Raw genomic sequence first — 23,086 nt, forward strand, 5'->3', positions numbered from 1 at the left:
TTAGTAGAGACAAGGTTTCACCATGTCAGTCAGGCTGGTTTCGAACTCCTCAGGTGATCCGCCCGCCTCGGCCTCCCAAAGTGCTGGGATTACAGGTGTGAGCCTCTACGCCCAGCCTCTAGAACTCTTCTTTTATCCGTTTCAGTTTTCCCTTCCAAAAGAGAACAAGAGTAAAGAAAAATGCTTCATAATTGTCATTTTGGAATGAAACAGTTGAGCTATTTTTATTACAGTGTATGTTGGTTATTGAGTGAATTTATATAAATCAACAAACTAGTTCTTAATTACTCTGATAAAATGGTTGAGTAGCTATCACCATATAAATTAATATAATGTTCCTGTGAATTTTTTCAAATATATTTGGATATAAGGCAAATACCTTCAAATAATGACACTCATTCTGGTTTTGTTGTATTGATTTTGTTATTTTCTAGGTTCCATCTGTCTTGCTTGCTCCAAGTCATCTAATGGCTCTTCTGACGCTTGGAATTAATTCTGCCATGGTCCTAGATTGTGGATATAGGGAAAGCCTGGTGTTACCCATATCTTTTTTGTCAGCCAGCCACCTTTGCAGTTTTTACTCTACTTTAACTAAAATAATTAGGCTAATTATAAATGATTTGTATTGTACTGAACTATTTTGGGTTACTATGTACAAATATGAATTACAATGTGAAAAAGTTCACAGGATTGTAAGACTTAAGTTTACTTTTTGTAGAAGTTATCATCATTTGGTCCCAGGATATACTCCAGGAGTATACCTTATGAATGTTATGTTCAGTTTTTAAAAGAAAAATCAGGATGTGTCAAGTTGACTAGGATAGTCAAGTTTTAAGAAAAAAATCATACAAAGAGTAATTGGAGAAACTGAAATGAGTACATTCAATCCAGAAAGATTTCAAAACTTAATGGCAACATGAAATCAGCCTTCAAATAGCTGAAGAGCTCACTGGCGTCTGTAGTCCCAGCTACTCAGGAGGCTGAGGCAGGAGAGTGGCGTGAACCCGGGAGGCGGAGCTTGCAGTGAGCCGAGATCGTGCCACTGCACTCCAGCCTGGGCGACAGAGCGAGACTCTGTCTCAAAAAAAAAAAAAAAAAAAAAAAAAAGAATACGTTTTTTTCTTTTCTTTTTTTTTTTAATCTCCAGAGGCTTTCATGAAGGCAATATGCCTTAGTGTTTACAAGCTTGGGTTTTAGAATCAAATACACAATAAGTGCAATGCAGATCTCAGCTAAGCTTTTTACTACTTGGTCAGGTAGCTTAATCTCTTCGGGCCTCAGTTTCTTTATCTATAAATTGGGGATTATAATATTTCCATCTCATAGAAGAGTTGTGTTAGTTGAGTGAGGTAATATACATAAAGTGTTCAGCATAGGATTTGGCACATAGTAATTTTCTCAGTACGTGCTGTGGTTTTTATATCATTGACCATAGGCAAAAACTTACTAATAATTCAAGCTGTCCCAAAGTGTAATTACTGACCATATAAACTAGTACATTTCTTTCCATTATAAATATTTAAGCAGAGTATAGATGAGCATCTCTTAGAATTGTCCTAGTGGAGATTGCTTTATTGAAAAGGATGTTGACATGCATGAATGTAAGACTCTTGCAATTTTGAGATCTACATGTATATTTATTAGAAAAAATATTCATGGAAGGAAATTAAGAATCATTAACTCCTAAGGAATTTAATCAAGCAGTAGTGTTTTTTAGTATAAAGTACTTTGTGTTTAATTCTTAAAACAACCATGCAACATGAGTATTATTATTCTCATTATATAAATGAGAATATTGAGAGTTGGGATGGGTAGTTGACTCCTCTTCTTATAAACACGTAGCCAGGATATAAACCCATGTTTGTTTCCAAAGCTGATGCTCTTACCAATATACTTAGCAAACCCACAGTAAATATTGTTTACTTCCCTCTCAGCTCTTTCCTGTAGAAATATAATGTGGACCATGTATGTAATTTAGAGTGTTCTAGGCTGGGCGCCGTGGCTCACACATGTAATCCTAGCACCTTGGGAGGCTGAGGTGGGCAGATCACCTGAGGCCAAGAGTTCAAGACCAGCCTGGCCAACTTGTCAAAACCCCATCTCTACGAAAAATACAAAAATTAGCCGGGTGTGGTGGCACATGCCTGTAGTCTCAACTGCTTGGGAGGCTGAGGCACAAGAATCACTTGAACCTGGGAGGTGGAGGTTGCACTGAGCCGAGATCGCACCACTGCACTCCAGCCTGGGCTACAGAGCGAGACCCTGTCTCAAAAAAGTTAATGGAGTTTTCTAAGAGCCACATTTTAAAAGGCATGAGAAAAGATGAAATTAATAGTATATTTTATTTAACCCAATGTATTCAAAATATTCCAATATTCCATCAATACAAAAATTATAATGAGGTATTTTAGTGGGGTTTTTTGGTATTAAAACCTTCTAAATTTGGTATGTAGCTTAGTCTTAGAGCACATCTCAATTCAGACTAGCCATATTTCATGTATTAAGTAGCTACACAGGCCTAGTGGCTACTTTATCAGATACCCCAGCCGTATCTAATGAATTGTGTGTGGTCATGTGCATATGTGTATTTTTATTCTGTTTTCTTTGATGAAGAACATGAAAAAAACTTACTCTTTGATTTTTCTGTAACTATGTTAAAAATAAGAAATAAAAATTTGTCACTAAAGCATATTTAGAACACTACTGCAGAAGGTGAGGAAAATATCAAGGAAACCACATTTTATCTCCTAAAATAGGAGTATCCTTGACTACTCTATAGATATATGAAGGAATCCCAGTTCTAAATTGTTGGGGAGCACTACCCCTAGGAGGAAAAGCTCTTCACAAGTAAGTTTCTTGGAATTTAACACATGCATTTCACCTGTGCCACAAAAACAGTTGCTAATCTGTTTGTTGATCAGTGATCAATAGAGGGCTTGTGATATGGACAGTGAATTTTATTCATTCCACCCTCTGTTAGCTTTGAGTATATTCATTTTTTAAGAATAAACCAGTTTTTTTAATTTTTAATTTTTGTGGGTACATAGTAGGTGTATATATTTATGAGGTACCTGGGATGTTTTGATACAGGCATGCAATGAGAAATAAGCACATCATAGAGAATGGGTTATCCATCCCGTCAAGCATTTATCCTTTGAGTTACAAACAATCCAGTTAAACTCTTTACATGATTTTAAAATGTACAATTAAGTTGTTATTGTCTATAGTCACCCTGTGGTGCTATTAAATAGTAGGTCTTATTGTTTCTATTTTTTTGTACCCATTAATTATCCTCACCTCCCTTGTATCCCTCCACTATCCTCCCTGGCCTCTGGTAGCCATCTTTCTACTCTCTGTGTCCATGAGTTACATTGTTTTGCTGTTTAGATCCCACAAATAAGTGAGAACATATAATATTGGTCTTTCTATGCCTGGCTTAGTTCACTTAATATAATGATCTCCAGTTCCATCAATGTTGTTGCCAATGACTGGATCTCATTCTTTTTTATAGCTGAATAGTACTCCATTGTGGATATGTACCACATTTTTTTTTTCTTTTTTTTTTTAACTTTTATTAAGTTTAGAGATACAAGTGCAGGTTTATTACGTAGGTAAACTTATGTCATGGGGAAGACCTTTATTGTTATTATTATTGAGATGGAGTCTCGCTCTGTCACCCAGGCTGGAGTGCAGAGGCATGATCTCGGCTCACCCCAACCTCTGCCGCCTGGGTTCAAGCGATTCTCCTGCCTCAGCCTCCCGAATAGCTGGGACTACAGGCATGTGCCTCCATGCCTGGCTAATTTTGGTATTTTTAGTAGAGATAGAGTTTCGCCATGTTGGCCAGGCTGTTCTCAAACTCCTGACCTCAGGTGATCCACCTACCTCAGCCTCCCAGAGTGCTGGGATTACAGGCGTGAGCCACCATGCCTAGCAGGAAGATCATTTTTATTTAAATCATAATAATCGGGCTGGGTGTGGTGGCTCACACCTGTAATCCCAGCACTCTGGGAGGCCAAGGCAGGTGGATCACCTGAGGTCAGGAGTTTGAGACCAGCCTGGCCAACATGGCAAAACCCTATCTCTACTAAAAATACAAAACTTAGCTGGGCATGGTGGCAGGCACCTGTAATCCCAGCTACTCGGGAGGCTGAGGCAGGAGAATCACTTGAACCTAGGAGGTGAAGGTTGCAGAGAACCGGGATTGCACCACTTCACTCCAGCCTGGACGACAGAGTAAGACTGTCTCCAAAAGAAAAGCATAATAATCTATTATGTAGTTAAAAGTATCAAATAAGGGTATCAGTTTCAATATTTTCATTCCAGTAACTTTTTTTTTTAATTTCAGAGAGTTGGAAACTCAACTATTGGAACAATGTACTGTTGATACAAGTGCTGCCAAAGAACAGAGCCTTCCCTCAGTGATGGGTAAATTCATTTTAAGTGGTTTAGGAGTGGTTTACACTCTCTTTTTGTTTCTTCAACTTGTATTTTAGTCTTTGCTTCATTGCATGATTATTCTCTTTTCTTCCCATGCCACTCTGATGGCACTGCTTCAACTATAAGCTCACCATTGAACTTTTAATCACTACATTCAATAGTTTGATTTTAGTCATCCTTTCCAGAACTTTTGACATTGTGGATCATCATGTACTCTTGAATGCTTTCTTCTCCTTGGCTTTCAGGATTCTTTTTTTTAGTAGTTGTCTATTATTTCCCCAAATATTCCTCTGGCTTCCTCTGCTCTTGCTTTCTCTACTGGTATTCCACTAGGGATCTAGTGTTTATTCCTTCTTTTTCTCTACTGGCTTTTGATATGTGATCTTATCTACTCCCACAACTTCTACGTCTGCGTGCTGTTGATTCTGAAATGTGTCACTGGGCCTGATCCTTCTTCTGAACTTGATATTCATATATCTCTAGGCCCCTCAAACTTAAGATTTCCAAAAGTGAACACATTATGTCTTTCTTCAAATTCATTTCAATTATTAGATAAAGATAGTATCTTCCTTGTCTCCCATTTTACAAAACTGGGAGTTATCATAGCCTTTCAATTCTTCAGAAATCTCTTTCAGATCTCATTTTTCTTTCACCTTCCACACCACTGAACACCTGAGAGCAAAGACATTGTTTTAATCTAAGCCCTCATTTCTTGCTTAGATTATTACAGAAGTCTACTCTGGATGGATTCAGTCTGTTTCACACTGTTGGAATAACTTTCCACAAATATTTTTATGTTTTTGAGACAGGATCTCACTCTGTTGCCCAGACTGGAGGGCAGTGGCGTGATCTTGGCTCACTGCAGTCTCCACCTCCTAGGCTCAAGCAATCCTCCAATCTCAGCCTCCTGAGTAGCTGGGACTACAGGCGCAAGCCACCACACCCGGCTAATTTTTTGGGGGTACATTTTGTAGAGATGGGGTTTTGCCATGTCGCCCAGGCTGGTCTTGAACTCCTGAGCTCAAGCAATCCACCAGCCCCCGCCTCCCAAAATGCTGGGATTACAGCCTGAGCCACTGTGCCCAGCCAATTTTTCACAAAATAAATATAACTACATTGCTCTTTTGCTTGAGAATTTTTGTAAGCTCCTACAAGTTAAAATCCAAATTATCTGTTGGATATAAATGTTTCTTCAAAATCTGAGTTTGTTCTGCCTCTTATCCTTAGATCACTAAACTTTATCCTTTGCTCCTTATTAAAGCTACAGTAAATTTCTTACAGTTGTCGAGGCACCGTGAGTCCTAGCACAGCCCTGTGCCTTCGTTTATTCTTTTTCTTTCCCTGGGATGTTTTTCTTTGCCTAGTTGGGTTTTTGATCCCTCTGCATGACTCAGCTGGAATGTCATCTTAATGGTGAAGCCTTCCTCATCTTCCCTAAGCAGAATAAATTGCTCCTCTCTGTTAAGCCCTCGGCAGTAATTTATTATAGCACATATGACACATTCTCATTTGCCTGTTAACTTCACTTGTTTCCCCCAGGAGACTTTGGGGATCCCGGTCTTATTTATTTTTCAATCTGTAGCACCTAGTATAGTGCTGGGGCATTGAATATATGTTGGAAAGCCAGATTTTCACGACACTTAGGCATACCTATGTTTTCCTGTTGTTCCCTATTGATAGTTAAGTTAATAGCATTTTTCATTCTGTAGATCCAATTATAGCTTTCAAATTCCAGATAACTTTGTGATGTCTTAGTATATTTTGGTGACAGGTAATTTATAAAAGGTCTTCAAAGATAATAAATTCAATGTAGCATCCCAAGATGTTCTTTGTAAAGGTCTTTAAACCCAATAATATTTCCATAAAATTATAAATGATACATTCTTAGATATTCTTTTTCTAGTCAACCTTGTACTGATTCTAACCTTTCCTTTTAATACTCACAATCTGAGTCTGTGATAGCCATGCAGTCCTACAAAATTGTGGAATCAAATCATATAAATATTTGCTGAAGCACCCACTTAGTAGGATCAGAAATGCAAATACGGCTGGGCACGGTGGCTCATGCCTGGAATCCTAGCACTTTGGGAGACCAAGGTGAGTGGGTCACTTGAGGTCAAGAGTTCGAGACCCGCCTGACCAATATGGTGAAACCCTGTTTCTACATTAAAAAAAAAAAATTAGCTGGGCGTGGTGGCACAGGCCTGTAATCCCAGCTACTCGGGAGGCTGAGGCAGGAGAATCGCTTGAACCCGGGAGGCGGAGGTTGCAGTGAGCCGAGATCGAGCCATTGCACTCCAACCTGGGTGACAGAGGGAGACTCCGTCTCAAAAAAAGAAAAAGAAAAAAATGCAAACAAATGTAAAATGTCTCTTTTCCAGGTTCTTAGCAAAGATTACATGCAAGTCTGAGATATGCTTGAGTATCCTTAAGTGAATTTTGAATGAGCCTCTTTCATTTAGTATTTAGAACTTAGTTTAAAAAAGAATGAATATATCATAGTAACTCAAAAAGGCTAACCTAAGTACACTGATTGGAAAAATGTACAGTTTAAATTATATACCAATATGTTATGCTTCTTATTTTCCTAACTGAAATGTAAGTGTTTTTTTTTAGAGCCAGAGCCAGGGAATGCCTCTTGTTTCTATTCTTGACTTGTAAACTTTAAATAGTTATGATTATTTGCCCCTTATGATTATTTGCTCCTTATGATTAAGGAGCTCCTTCCCAAAGCAGCATCTACTCTTAGCTAAATTAAACTCTTTATTTCCAGGCCTGCCTTACATTTGCCTAAAGAAAACAGTTTCTCATATTACCAAAGTTCTTTGACACATGTTAAAATGTATATAAATCTTCCAAGAGAGTGCATTGAAGTTGTGGAATGCTGTAGGTTTTGGCACTTATTTTTAAATTGCAGGTTCTTACAGTCAAGTTACATTTCTCTCATCTATTTATAATCAGGATTAAATCTTCTGGCATATCTTTAGCCTCTTGATAAATTTTAACACTTAAAGATAGGAAATCCTCAAAAATTTTTTATCATGTATTTTGAACATGTTATCTTTAGTATGTCTGTTTGTTTATTTATAAACTATATATGTACTACTGTTACTATATTATGAAACACAAAAGTAAGCCTTTGGAAAGGATGAGATAATAAAGGTAAAATAATAAATAATTCTAAAGTTATACTTACTAAAGATAAAAATCTTTTGCAATATAATTAAATATTAAATATGCTTTTTTAAAAAAATTATGGCTTAACATTTTAATGGTGTGGTTTCTAAGTTTACCTAATTTTAATACTTAATTTTAATGGCTCTGAGAATTGAAAGTTATAGTTGACAACAAATGTAGATCCAGGTGGAAGAAGGCCATAATTATGCTTATTAAATAATGATTTATTTTTCAGCTATAGATGTCTGTCTTCTCTGATATCAATAATTTGTTCTTATAAATCAATGAAAATATTTTTACATATTTTACAATGGGTTAAAAATCCTTTTTTTTTTTTTTTTTTGAGACGGAGTTTCACTCTTTTTGCCCAGGCTGGAGTGCAATGGCACGATCTTGGCTTACCCCGAACTCCTCCCGAGTTCAAGCGATTCTCCTGCCTCATTCTCCTGAGTAGCTGGGATTACATGCATGCACCACCACACCCAGCTTTTTGTATTTTTAATAGAGACGAGGTTTCTCCATGTTGGTCAGGCTGGTCTTGAACTCCCGACCTCAGGTGATCGGCCCACCTTGGCCTTCCATAGCGCTGGGATTACAGGCGTGAGCCACCACGCCTGGCCCCAAGGTTAAAAATTCTTGGTTTCGAAGACTTTAGATTAGAAAATTTTGTTTCTGAGACAGATTTTTGGAAACAAAATTTTATAACAGTGGTAATATATCCAAACATTCACTTTCCAAAGGCTCCCTGTATTGCATGAAGATAGATATACTTCGTATCTTTAGGTGAACTTTGAATGAGCCTCTTTCATTTAGTATTTAGAACCTAACTCAAAAAAGAATGAATAGGTACTTTCTCAGTTGTTTTTTAAATGTCACCTTTACCTTGAAGGACAAGATTAAAAGATTGTGTGTGGTACTTTTTAAAAATATGTTAGCACGTTACTGACAACTATTTATTATCACCAGAAAGACAAACTTGAAACTTCAATTTTTTGCTTCAATTTCCATGGTTTGTCTTGGCTTTGAATGATGATATTTCTTCCCTAAAACAAAATTAAATTTTTCTGTTAGACTTTTTGAGAAAATTATACTAGTTGTATTTTTAAAGTTTTTTCTAAATTGAAAAATAGAAATGTGAAGGCAATTTAATAGACTGTTTTTAATTATTATTAAAGTTTTATAATTCTAAATGAAATATTTATTTTAGGTTCAGTTCCGGAAGGTGTCTTAGAGGACATTAAAGGTAAACTAAGTTCTCATTTTTGTCCCTTTCATCCTTAAGTGTTACTTTGGAGGGCATATACTTCTAAACATTTACACAGATAGAAAATATATTCATAATATAATATCCTAAAAGTATTTAATATATAGGCTATGGGATACTCTAAGTACAAATTCCAATTTTTTTTCACACTTAGGGAAGCTGTGGCATAGTGATGATGTGTTACTGAAGCAGCTTCTCACTTGTATACAGAGTATGCAGGGTTACCAGGGATCTAGTATTTTGCAGTGTGAAAGAACAGTTAAATTGCTTAAGAAAGCTACTGGTTTGATGTAGTATAATGTTTTTTACTCTAGTTTTCTTTATACATTTTTCTAAAAACTTCCGGAATTGTGACCAAAGTACTGCACAGTACATTGGATTCACCTAAGTGGGATTTATTGCTTCTACTTTGCTGGAGTGAATTTCTATGATAATGTTCAAATTAGGTTTTCTGGTATTTTTATTCACTAAAATAAAATACATTTAAAATATAATCTTCAATACTTGGCATGTCATTAATGTTAATAATTTAGGATGTTTAATAGATAGACAGTAATGGATTTTAGAGTTAAATGAGAGCTGGAGATAATCTAATACAGTTGGGGCTGTGAAATGTTAAGTTATTTGTTCAGTGTCACACAAGTAGGTAGGGTTAGAGCTCGGGCTACAAAATAGATCTTGCTTTCCATTATATTACCTATTATCTTTTATGTGTTTTAATTACCTAAATTCTTTTCAATTGTTATAAAATTTCAATCATTTGTAATGCTTATTACAATAGTTCAAATAACACAGAAATATCTCAGGTAAAATGGTTTCCTTTCCTCTCTTCCATTTCTATCCTCCATGATATAACAATTGTTGACCATGTGGAGTATTTTCTTTTCATATGACCTCTAACCTGTGAAAAGATGTTTAACTCTTCCATTAGTCAGGGAGACATCAGATTGGCAAAAATTTGAAAGACATCTGTTATTAGTGAGATTGTAGGAAAATGAATGTTTATTATTATTAGTAAGGATTGCAAACTAACCTTTTTGGAAAGCAATCTGGCATATTTATTAAAATTCAAAGTGTTGCATCCCATCTAAAAAGGGTTATTGCATGAAGTTTGGTAACTTCGTTATAAGGAACGTTATGTAGCTGTTAAGAGCTAGAGTATTGTTTTGGAAGAAGGTCCATAATGTTAAGGAAGAAAGCATGTTGTTGAAGGTATGTTCAGTAGAAACCCTTTCTGTTAAAAACAAATATGCAGGGGCTGGGTGCGGTGGCTCATGCCTGTAATCCCAGCACTTTGGGAGGCCGAGGAGGGTGGATCACGAGGTCAAGAGATCGAGACCATTCTGGCCAACATGGTGAAACCCTGTCTCTACTAAAAGTACAAAAATTAGCTGGGCGTGGTGGCGCTCGCCTGTAGTCCCAGCTACTCGGGAGGCTGAGGCAGGAGAATTGCTTGAACCTGGGAGGCAGAGGTTGCAGTGAGCCGAGACCGCGCCACTGCACTCCAGCCTGGCAACAGAGCGAGACTCTGTCTAAAAAAAATAAAATAAATAAAAAAAATTAAAAAAACAAAACAAAACAAGTATGCAGGCTGGGTGTAGTGGCTGGCCCCTGTAATCCCAGCACTTTGGGAGGCCAAGGCAGGTGAATCACTTGAGCCCAGGAGTTCAAGACCAGCCTGGACAACGTGATGAACCCTGTCTCTACAAAAAATACAAAAATTAGCCAGGTATGGTGGTACAGACCTGTAGTCCCAGCTATTTAGAGGGGCTGAGGTGGGAGGATCACTTGAGCCTGGGATCTCCTGGTGGAGGCTGCAGTGAGCCAAGTTCAGACCACTGCACTCTAGCCTGGGTGACAGAGCAAGACTGTCTCAAAAGAAAATAAAAACAAAAACTAATATGCAGCATACACGTATTCATTGTATTGTGTGATCTTGAACTGGGAGGCAGAGGTTTCAGTGAGCCAAGATCATGCCATTGGACTCCAGCGTCGATGACAGAGTGAAACTCTGTGTCAAAAAAATAAAAATAAAACTACGAAAAATTAGCCAGGCATGGTGGTGCACACTTGTAGTCCCAGCTACTTGGGAGGCTGAGGTGGGAGGATCACTTGATCCCCAGAGGCGGAGGTTGCAGTGAGCTAAGATTGCGCCACTGCACTCCAGCCTGGGCAAGTGAGTCTCGACTCCATCTCAAAAACAAAAAAAAAAGATCTCAAGGCTAGGTATTTACTTTGCTTAGATAGTCACGAGAACTTGAATAAAATATAAAACATATAAGTAGCTTTAGCGCCTAGCTCACTGACTAGCATAGTAGCATATTGTGGATTCTCAACACATGTGTTTTGAATTAGTGAATGAAATTCACTGTATAATGTATTATGAAAAGAATTGTGTATAATATATATATCATATCAATATGCATTATATCATATATAATACATAATTCTTTTCATAATATATATGGCTAACATGCTTTACAAGTAATACAACCAAGTTGTCAGATTTCTTGCATTTAACATCAATTTTGTCTCTACTTTAAAAAAAGTATTCCTTAACTACCTTGAAATAATTTTAAGCAGCTTATTATAAAAAATACTTTGCAATGGAATTTTTAAAAGAAAAAGTTTTCAAAATGCAAAAAGTAAAGTGATATAGTAGAAAGAAAGTGATAGTGTTGGGGTGTGCTAACGAGGAACAATCATTACAAAAAGCCCAAAACTAAGGAATGTTAAATTGCAACTAAGAGCAAAATTTGGCATTGTACCAGCCAGGCGTGGTGGCCCATGCCTGTAATCCCAGCACTTTGGGAGGCCAAGGCAGGTGGATCACTTGAGGTCAGGAGTTCAAGACCAGCCTGACCAACATGACGAAACCCTGTCTCTACTAAAAATACAAAAATTAGCTGGTCAAAAATTAGCTGGTCATGGTGGCATGTGCCTGTAATCCCAGCTACTTGGGTGGCTGAGGTATGAAAATCGCATGAACTCGGGAGGCAGAGGTTGCAGTGTGCTGAGATCACGCCACTGCACTCCAGTCTGGGCAATAGAGTGAGACTCTGTCAAAAAAAAAAAAAAATTGGCGTTGTGTTCTGACCAACCAAGATTTTTATTAATTTTATTTCTTTTTTTTTCCAATTTCTTTTTGGTAACATCTTTTCACAACAAGATTCCTTAAAAAGAATCAGACAGAGAGAGGGAGAAAGAAAATCTGGTTTAAAGAAATATGCTATTCAATTAGAATAGCTACGTTTTTATGATGGTAAAATTAATTTTTACTGTGGTCCTCCTTATACAAGAGATAGCAAACAACAGTTTCCTCAAAGGTGATTTTTTAAAATGAGGTTTTACACAAGATGAATGTACAACATGTCTTATGACACCTTAGTCAATGAAAAAGGTTGTTTTTTTGTTTTGTTTTGTTCTGGTTTGGTTTTTTTCTTTGAGACGGAGTTTCACTTTTGTTGCCCAGGCTGCAGTGCAGTGGCGCGATCTTGGTTCACTGCAACCTTCGCCTCCCAGGTTCAAGCAATTCTCCTGCCTCCGCCTCCGGAGCAGCTGGGATTACAGGCACCCGCCACCATGCCCGGCTAATTTTTTGTATTTTTAGTAGAGATGGGGTTTCACCCTGTTGGGCAGGCTGGTCTTGAACTCCTGACCTCAGGTGATCCACCTGCCTTGGCCTCCCAAAGTGCTGGGATTACAGGCATGAGCCACTGCACCTGGCCAAAACAGGTATTTTAATGAACAAATTATTGTTAGCTAACTAATAGAGTTTATAAAATCCAAAGGAATAGATGATGAGCATGTTCACTTGAATAGAATTGTTTTAACTGGTGTGTAGGTACACTCTATTCAATTATAATAACTAGCCGTAACAAGGTCTCCTTTTCTTCCTTTAAGTGCGTACTTGCTTTGTAAGTGATCTGAAGCGAGGACTAAAAATCCAAGCAGCAAAATTTAATATTGATGGGAATAATGAGGTAAGTTTAAAAAACAAAAAAAAAAGCATCTTTTTGCAAAGGTTACAACATGTGTGGACTTATGTTTATGATATGTATATTTCAGCGTCCCTCCCCACCCCCAAATGTTGACTATCCATTAGATGGAGAGAAGATTTTACATGTCCTTGGATCAATCAGGTTAGATCTTAATTTTTATAGCAAAGTAGTAAACTAAAATAAACTTTTGGCTTTTAAAAATATTTGTATGAGCCTTTATTTCACTATTGCCATTTTAACAGTTAAGTGTTTATTGTTAAGCCTCATTATTCATGATTAATTTTATTCAGCTCTTTTTTTTTTTTTTTTTTAGACAAGGTCTTGCCCTCTTGCCCAGGCTGGAGTGCAGTGGCATGATCTCGGCTCACTGTAACCTTCATCTCCTGGGTCCAAGCAATTCTCCTGCCTCAGCCTCCCAAGTAGCTGGGATTACAGGTGCCTGCCACCATGCCTGGCTAGTGTTTGTATTTTTTAGTAGAGACAGGGTTTCGCCATGTTGGCCAGGTTGGTCTCAAACTCCTGACCTCAGGTGATCCGCCTACCTTGGCCTCCAGCAGTGCTGAGATTATAGGCATGAGCCACCGTGCCCTGCCTATTCAGCTTTTTAAATTTTTAAAAATTAAAAAATATATATATTATCTCCTATTTATCAAGGTAATTGAGAATTAGTTCAATTCATGAAACTAACCATTCTTTGAAGTGGGGCAGGAAGTATGACACTTTAAAACAGGGGTTAGCAAAATATTTCTGTAAAGGACCAGATAGTAAATAGCTCAGGCTTGGCCGGGCACAGTGGCTCATGCCTGTAATCTCAGTACTTTGGGAGGCTGCAGCGGGCAGATCACCTGAGGTTGGAAGTTCAAGACCAGCCTGACCAACAAGGAGAAACCCAGTCTCTACTAAAAATACAAAATTAGCCAGCTGTGGTAGCACATGCCCGTAATCCCAGCTACTCAGGAGGCTAAGGCAGGAGAATCGCTTGAACTCAGGAGGCAGAGGTTGTGGTGAGCCGACATCACACCATTGCACTCCAGCCTGGGCAACCAGAGCGAAGCTCCATCTCAAAAAAAAAAAAAAAAAATTGCTCAGGCTTTATGGGTCCATATGGTCTCTGTTGCAACTACTCAACTCTATAGTTGGAATACAAAATTAGCCATAGATAATATTTAAATGAGTGAGCATGACTGTGTTCCGGTAAAACTTTATATGCAAAAACAGGTGGTGACTGGATTTCATTCTCAGGCCATAGTTTGCTAACTCCTGCTTTAAAACTTTTTGTTAGAAAGAATGCATTTTTCCAAATATACTCAGTCTTTAAGACTTAGTAATTCACCGTTTATTGATTTGACTATTCTCTCTGATGATCCAATATAAGTTGTTGTTAAGACTTACATAAGCATATTAGTAACAATATAACATTTGTTTATAATGCAACTTTATAAAATTTATATTATAAAAGTTTCCTTGTAAAATATAAGGTCAGAAGGTACACAAAAAATTATTATTATGTAACATATTGAACATCCTATTAGGTTTTGAGTTAATGTAGAGCTTGAAGTATTAAAAGAATGAACATAAATATACAGAAGTTAAAGGCGGTAGGACCAGCAAAAGAGTAAGAATGTAGTACTTTTTGCTAGCTATTTTTATATCATTTTAATCTCTTATTTAAGTTAAATTTATTACTTTTTAAAATTTTCTCCTGATTGTTTATTGGATCTCAGTATAAAAGAAGAAGATAACTATTTAAAGAAAATACAGAGGCCAGGCATGGTAGTTCACACTTTTTTTTTTTTTTCTCGAGGCGGAATTTTTGCTCTTTTCCCCCAGGCTGGAGTGCACTGGCACGGTCTCGGCTCACTGCAGTCTCCTTCTCCTGGGTTCAAGTGATTCTTCTGCCTCAACCTCCCAAGTAGCTAGGATTACAGGCGCCTATCACCATGACTGGCTAATTTTTGTATTTTTAGTAGAGATGGGTTTCACCATGTTGGCAAGGCTGGTCTCGAACTACTGACCTCAGGTGATCCACCCGCCTTGGCCTTCCAAAGTTCTGGGATTACAGGCGTGAGCCACTGCGCCTGGCTGGTAGTTCACACTTGTAACCCCAGCACTTTGGGAGGTGGAGGTGGGAGAATATCTTGAGCCCAAAAGTTCAAGACCAGCTTGGGCAACATAGTTTGAGACCCTGTCTGTACAAAAAAAAATTTTTTTTTAATTAGCCAGGCATGGTGGTACACACCTATAGTCCTAGCATTTAGGAAGCTGAGGTGGGAGGATCACTTGAGCCCAGGAGTTTGAGGCTATGGTGATCTATGATTGTACCACTGTACTTCAGCCTGGGCAACAGAGCGAGACCCCATCTCTTTTTTTTCTTATTAAAAAATTTTTTTTGTAGAGATGGAGTCTCACTGTGTTGCCCAGCTGGTCTCCAACTCCACTCAAGCAATCCTCCCGCCTTGCCCTCCCAGAGTGTTGGGATTACAGGCATGAGCCACCACCCCCGGCTCCCCATCTCTATTTTCTTTTAAAAAAAAAAAAAAAAGAAAATTCAATGAACATGGAATTGTTGGTTCCAAAATAATAGGAAAATGCGTTGTGAATAAAGGAAGCCAGTATGTCTTACATTCCAAACCCAATTAATTTACATTTACTAACATATTTTTTGTGTTTTGGTTTTTTTTTGTGGTTTTTTTTTTTTTTTTTTTTTTTTGAGGTGGAGTTTCGCTCTTGTTGCCCAGGCTGGAGTGCAATGATGTGATCTCAGCTCACCACAACCTCCACCTCCCGGGTTCAAGCAATTGTCCTGCCTCAGCCTCCCGAGTAGCTGGGATTACAGGCATGCGCACCATGCCCAGCTAATTTTTGTATTTTTAGTAGAGACGAGGTTTCTCCATGTTAGTCAAGCTGGTCTCGAACTCCCGACCTCAGGTGATCCGCCTGCCTTGGCCTCCCAAAGTGCTGAGATTACAGGTGTGAGCCACTGCACCCAGCCTAACATGTTGTTTCTACCAAAAGGTATAGTTCCATTGAAACCTTCTAATTAGACACAATACTGACTAGTAGTTGGTGGTGAAGCAAAAAAAGGGTTAAAGTAAAGGACCATTATAAAAAATCTTATACTAAACATTTTATTTTAACTTAAAATTTGTGTGTATTTATGTTTTTCCAAGACCTTTTCTTTGAGGCTAAGTCTGCTTATAGAGTTCTGACTTAAAATTATATAAACCAGTAATTCATAATTTATGATTTCCAGCTTTTTTTTTTCTTTTTATAAGTACAGTAAGAGCTTAAAGTTACTAGGAATCAGTCTTGGTACAGAATCCATCTAGTTGGCTGGGCGTGGTGGCTCATGCCGGTAATCCCAGCATTTTGGTAGGCCAAGGCGGGCGGATCACTTGAGGTCAGGAGTTTGACATCAGCCTGGCCAACATGGTGAAGCCCCATCTCTACTAAAAATAAACAGAATCCATGTAGTTATTTTCTTCTAGACTTTCACAGTTGTCTCACCTATGTTACAAATATTTTTAAAAATTAACTTGTCTTTCCAAAGCTCTCAACATTCATAGAAAGAACAACTTGTTTTCTACCTTAATATTTCATTGGTTAAGTAATAATTGTTAAGTTATGTAATTTTAATATCAAATCAGCTGACAAAAGATTTGGAAAAAGAAGAGTGACTCTTTGTAAGCATGCAGCTCAACTGGTGGAAGAAGTCTGCAGGCACAGTGGCAAGGGCCTGACCAGCTATGCCCGTTCAGCATACTGCAGGCCTCAGTTAGTATACTTTAGTGGTGAAGTGGAAAAAATTAGCTAGTAGATTGAGTCTCATGAAGAGGATTTTATGTTTTGAAAAGGATTTTTAAAAGCTTTAAAATAGTTATGCATAATATCCCAATTTTATAAAAAACAGAGTTTATACCTGTATATGTGTAGTTAATTTTGTATTGCATTGGTTAGGATTTGATTTGGCCACAGTTATACAAACCTGAAAATAGTGGCTTCAACAAGTTAGAAGTTTATCTCATTTAAAAGAAGTTCAAGGCTGGGCGCAGTGGCTCGCACCTGTAATCCCAGCACCTTGGGATGCCAGTGCTGTTGGATTGCTTGAGCCTGGGATGTAGAGGTTGCGGTGAGCTGAGACTGTGCCATTGCACTCCAGCTTTGGCAACAGGGCAAGACCCTACTCAAAAAATTTGAAAGTAAAAGAAAAGTTCAGAGGTAGATCATCCAGGGATGATATTATCATCTCATATTAGAGACCCAAACATCTTTCCATCTATCGTCTCTGAGATGTAGCCCTTGTCCTTGAGGTCCAGGATGGCTGTTGGAGTTTTAACTACCATGTTTTTGTTTCAAGCAAGTAGTCCTAAGAAGGGAAAGAAGAAAGTGCTTAACTCTTAATTAAAACTCCAACATAGGCTGCGTGCGGTGGCTCATGCCTATAATCCCAACACTTTGGGGAGGCTGAGATGGGCAGATCGCTTGAGGCCAGGAGTTCGGGACCAGCCTGGCCAACATGGCGATACCCCGTCTCTACTGAAAATATACAAAAAATTAGCTGGGCATGGTGGCACAGGCCAATAATCGCAGCTACTTGGGAGGCTGCGACATGAGAATTGCTTGAACCTGGGAGGCTGATCCGGGATCACACCATTGCACAGAGCGAGACTCTGTCTCAAAAGGGGGAAAAAAAAGTCCGACATATTACTTCTGCCTCCATCTCATTCATTGTCTGGTATTTAACTACATCTAGTTGCAAGAAAGACTTTTTTTTTTTTTTTTTTTTTTTTTTTTTTTTTTTTAAGAGATGAGGTCTCACTGTGCTGCTCAGGCTGTTCCCGAATTCCTGGCCTCAAGCCATTCCCCTGCACTGCCTCAGCCTCCTGAAATGCTGGGATTATAGGCATGAGCCATTGCATCTGGCCAGAGGCTGGTAAATACAATATTTTAACTAGTGGGATGGGGTGGAGGCACAATATATCCAGCTTAAAAATGGAGTTTTATCTTTTTTTATTTTCAAATCCTACAGATAAACAGGCAGTTGTAAAAGATAATACAGAGAGGTCTCATATACCCTTTCAGTTTCTCCCAATGGTTAAACATCTTATATAACTATAATATGATATCAAAACTAGTAAATTGGCATTGGCATAAAATATATGTCAGTTCTGTGTTATTTTATCATGTGTAGATTTCTACAGTCACTACAACAATGGAGATATAGAACTATTGCCAGACAGAAAGAAAAATACTGCTTGATCTCACTTTTATATGTGGAATCTAAAAAAAAAGTCAAATATCTAGAAACAGAGAGTAAAACAGTGGTTGTTAGGAGTTGGGAGGGGAAGGAAATGAGGAGAGGGTCAAAGGACACAAACTTGCAGTTATGAGTGATGAATAAGCCTAGAGATCTAATGTACAGCATGAGGACTTTAGTTAGTAACACCGTATTCTATACTGAAAATTTGCTAAGAATAGATTTTGGGGCTGGGCGCAGTGGCTCATGCCTGTAATCCTAGCACTTTGGGAGGCCGAGGCGGGCGGATCACGAGGTCAGGAGATCGAGACCATCCTGGTTAACACGGTGAAACCCCGTCTCTACTAAAAATACAAAAAATTAGCCGGGCGCGGTGGCGGGTGCCTGTAGTCCCAGCTATTCTTGAGGCTGAGGCAGGAGAATGGCATGAACCCAGGAGGCGGAGCTTGCAGTGAGCCGAGATCAAGCCACTTGCACTCCAGCCTGGGCAATAGAGCAAGACTCTGTCTCAAAAAAAAAAAAAGAATAGATTTTGGGTGCTCTTACTGCTTATGGAAGGTAATGGATAGGTTAGTTTGCTTGAATGTAGTAATTACTTCATTATGTGTGTGTGTATATATGTATATATCAAAATATGTTGTGTACCTTAAATATAATATATATAATTTTTTTAAAAATATAGAACTCTTTCATCACCACAAAGATCTTCCTCATGCTACCAAAAAGTAATAGAGTAATTTTAATTTGAGATTAAACTGGAAAATGGATATTTTATTAAGCAACTAGTGATCCTTGTATTATTTTAAAAAACAAAGAAATGGGGGGTGGTTGCTTATAAATCTCTTGTATCACTAGCTAATCTGCTTGTTGAATCTTACTAACTTCCATAGAATACTATTTCTTTTCTCTTATTAGGTTTGGGGAGTTATAATTGGACACAAAATAAATGTAAATCTATACATAATAATAGTAACAGCTAATAATTTAGGGAATACCTCCTATATGCCAGACCCTGTTCTATTAACTCATTGCATCTTCACCTCAACCCCTGTGAGGCAGGCATGGTTATCTTCTCCATTTACAAATGAGAACACCTTGTATTTTAATAATTATTCTTTGTTAATGTAGTATTGATACTTAAAAATACTAGGTAAATGGAAATAATGGTATATTCTGTGTAATATTATAATACTTGACACCAACAGAAAGCTCTCTTTTTCAAATCCCATTAGAGATTCAGTTGTGGAAATTCTTTTTGAACAAGATAATGAAGAGCAATCAGTTGCCACTTTAATATTGGATTCCCTTATACAGGTATTTTATCTTGTCAAAAAATTCCTTTTATTATCACAGTACTTTAAATATAAAATTTAAATGTTATTTTAGGCAACTAGCAATCCTTGTCACATATTATTTTTAATATGTGTCAACAACTAATCTGCTTATTAAATTTTATTAATTTTTACAGAATACGGTCCTTTTTTTAACTTTTTAAACTTTCATTTTAAAATTTTATAGTTCATGAGTTTTACTCTGGCACTGAGAAATGGCATCTACAACATTCCAAACCCCAGGATAATGAGTGCCATGGACGTGTGCATTTTTTTTTTTTTTTTTTTTTTTTTTGAGACAAAGTCTCGCTCTGTCACCCAGGCTGGAGTGCAGTGGTGCGATCTCAGCTCACTGCAGCCTCTGCCTCCCGGGTTCAAGCGATTCTCCTGCCTCAGCCTCCTGAAGAACTGGGATTACAGGCACCCACCACCTTGCCCGGCTAATTTTTATATTTTTTAGAGACAGGGTTTTGCCATGTTGGCCAGGCTGGTCTTGAACTCCTGACCTTGTGATCCGCCCACCTCGGCCTCCCAAAGTGCTGGGATTACAAGCGTGAGCCACCGCACCTGGCCTTTTTTTTCTCTTTTTTTGACAGAGTGTTGCTCTTGTTGCCCAGGCTAGAGTGCAATGGCATGATCTCAGCTCACCGCAGCCTCCGCCTCCTGGGTTCAAGTGAGTATCGTGCCTCAGCTTCCCGAGTAGCTGGGATTACAGGCATGTGCCACCATGCTTGGCTAATTTTGTATTTTTGATAGAGATGGGGTTTCTCCATGTTGGTCAGGCTGGTCTTGAACTCCCGACCTCAGGTAATCCACCTGTCTCGGCCTCCCAAAGGGCTGTACAGGTGTGAGCCACCAAGCCCAGCAACATGTGCATTCTTTTAAGACCAGGGACCAGATTTTTATTTTGTACCTAATGTGGCTTGTGGTTCCTTCCAATTCAGGGTTGTATAGTATTCAATTTTAAATTCCAAAGGACATATGGCAATAATATGTCTCTTTTGTTTAATGACTATGTAATTATAGGACTTCGCATGAAATACCATTGCCTTGGAAGATATGTTTACCTCTAGGGCTCCATTCATTGAAGGACCTGATCATTGCTAACTCTTAAAGAGAACTGATGTAGAACCATAATTTTTCTAGGAGTGTTATCTTCCTCCTTAACAACTGGCACTGTGAATACACCTTAGAAAAATTAAATTTCCACATACTTCCCTTATCCCAAAAAAGAGAAGTTATTTCTTCTCATGCTCTTTGCCCTACTTAATCATTGCTACCCTGACAGTGAGAACACTCACATATGCCCTGTGGAATGTAAAATTCTATACTTTTAGACTTTAAAATATTTTAAAATCTTTGAAGTTTATGTATATATTTGGCAGTATTTTTATGGTGGTTATATTTGCTACATGAAAGAAACCTTGCTGTGGCCCTTTTTGTGATACAAATGATCACCTGTTTAATCTGTAGTATAATAATAATCATATGTATAATAATAGTATATATAATATGTATATTTTCTTAAGTTCAGTCAAGCATTATTTATACAGTTCAGAATAAATCCTCCTTTTTTTCTTTTTAATAACAGTGTCCGATAGACACCAGGAAGCAACTAGCAGAGAATTTGGTAGTCATAGGTGGCACTTCTATGTTGCCAGGATTTCTCCACAGATTGCTTGCAGAAATAAGGTATTTGGTAGAAAAACCAAAATATAAAAAAGCACTTGGCACTAAGACATTTCGAATTCATACCCCACCTGCAAAAGCTAATTGTGTGGCCTGGTTGGGAGGTAAGAATTTCACTTTTAAAATGTAATGATTATATAGTATTTGGTCTCTGAATGACACTATTAATGAGTATATTAGAATAAATCATTCAGGGTTCAGAACTGCCCACTTTATAAATAGAACTAACACTGACATTTTCTTTCTTTCTTTCTTTCTTTCTTTCTTTTTTTTTGAGACGGAGTCTCACTCTGTCACCAGGCTGGAGTGCGGTGGCGTGATCTCGGCTCACTGCAGCTTCCGCCTCCCAGGTTCAAGCAATTCTCCTACCTCAGCCTCCCGTGTAGCTGGGACTGCAGGCGCGCACCACCACGCCCAGCTAATTTTTGTATTTTTAGTAGAGACGGGGTTTCACCATGTTGGCCAGGATGGTCTCAATCTCTTGACCTCGTGATCCACCCACCTCAGCCTCCCAAAGTGCTGGGCATGAGCCACCTCGCCCAGCTGACTTTTTCTTAAATTGTATTAATTTTCAGAATTTTATATCTGTTTCTCTTGGCATTTGCACTGTGATATTAAGTAAACGTCCTCATTTAGTTAAAGTCATCTCTCAAATAGTGAAAGCTATGAATTTATTCCAGTGATGCTACCATTTCTTTCTTTCTTTTTTTTTTTGAGACGTAGTTTCATCCTTGTTGCCTGTCTAGCTGGAGTGCTATAGCATGATCCCAGCTCACCGCAACCTCCGTCTCCCAGGCTCAAGCAATCCTCCTGCCTCAGCCTCCCTAGTAGCTGGGATTATAGGCGCCCACCACCACACCTGGCTAAGTTTTTTGTATCTTTAGTAGAGACGGGGTTTCTCCATGTTGGTCAGGCTGGTCTCAAACTCCTGACCTCAGGTGATCTGCCCGCCTCGGCCTCCCAAAGTGCTGGGATTACAGGTGTGAGCCACCGCGCCTGGCTTACCATTTCTTAAAATGTTTATTTTAATGTCTTCCAAAGCTAGTGAGCCACATATGAAAATTGGCCTCTTTAATTTATGACTATATTTGTGACTGAGTTCTTTAAATGTTTTAAGTAGTGATGGTTTCACTGAAATAAGCAATTAACCTAATAAGTACAGCTGACCCTTGAACAACATGGGTTTGAATTATGTGGGTCCACTCATATGCTGTTTTTAGGAAATATGCTGGAAAAATTTTGGAGATTTGCAACAATTTGAAAAAACATAGACAAACCACGTAGCCTAGAAATATCAAAAAAAATTAAGAAAAAGATACATCATGAATGTATAAATATATATATAGATAGATACTGGTCTGTTTATGTGTTAATCGACTATTCATGTTATTGGTAAGACTTCTCAGTCAATAGTAGACTATTGGTAGTTAAGTTTTCGGGGAGTCAAAAATTATACATGGATTTTCAACTGCTTGGGGGTCCACACCCCTAATCCCTGCATTGTTCAAGGGTCAGCTGTAACTACTTTGAAGGGAAAAACAATCATGAATATGTACATTTATATACATTCTGATATGTGTTTTATGATGCAGTTAGAGCTAGAAGGTATCAGGATTGTACATTCAGAGAGAGAAACAAAGTAGTATGGCATTTTAAAATGAATGTTATATTATTTCTTGTAGAATTTGGTCAAAACATAGTTTTGATCTAGGACAAATTGATTTAGTAATGGAATTGTTTTTAAAAGACTGCCTTGTGGGTCTTAATAAGGTCTTCACTATAGAATGTTAGGACATTATGGTGATGTTTATTGGGTTTTGCAGTACCATTTTATTTATTGATATGTAACCTTAGTTGTGAGAGAGAAAACTCAGAATCTTATTGCTTGTATTTACACAAAGTTGAAAATACTTTCACTCCACTCTAT

The 23,086-nt window shown here is 38.0% G+C and overlaps 1 protein-coding gene across 2 annotated transcripts in view; it reads left to right on the forward strand.

Moving 5' to 3' along the window:
- ACTR10 (actin related protein 10) overlaps nt 1-23,086 on the forward strand; it is a 34,541-nt gene that overhangs the window by 10,753 nt on the left and 702 nt on the right. Inside the window, exons 5-12 of one of the 2 annotated variants that reach the window (XM_054448109.1) lie at nt 435-542; nt 2,780-2,847; nt 4,349-4,428; nt 8,825-8,860; nt 12,785-12,864; nt 12,950-13,023; nt 19,372-19,453; nt 21,062-21,263. In XM_054448109.1, coding sequence (XP_054304084.1) covers nt 435-542; nt 2,780-2,847; nt 4,349-4,428; nt 8,825-8,860; nt 12,785-12,864; nt 12,950-13,023; nt 19,372-19,453; nt 21,062-21,263 — 730 coding nt within the window. The remainder of the gene's footprint in view (nt 1-434; nt 543-2,779; nt 2,848-4,348; nt 4,429-8,824; nt 8,861-12,784; nt 12,865-12,949; nt 13,024-19,371; nt 19,454-21,061; nt 21,264-23,086) is intronic. The other variant, XM_063651648.1, reaches the window with a different exon arrangement.

This window comes from Pongo pygmaeus, chromosome 15 (assembly GCF_028885625.2).
Source record: "Pongo pygmaeus isolate AG05252 chromosome 15, NHGRI_mPonPyg2-v2.0_pri, whole genome shotgun sequence".
Classification (NCBI taxonomy): Eukaryota; Metazoa; Chordata; class Mammalia; order Primates; family Hominidae; genus Pongo; species Pongo pygmaeus.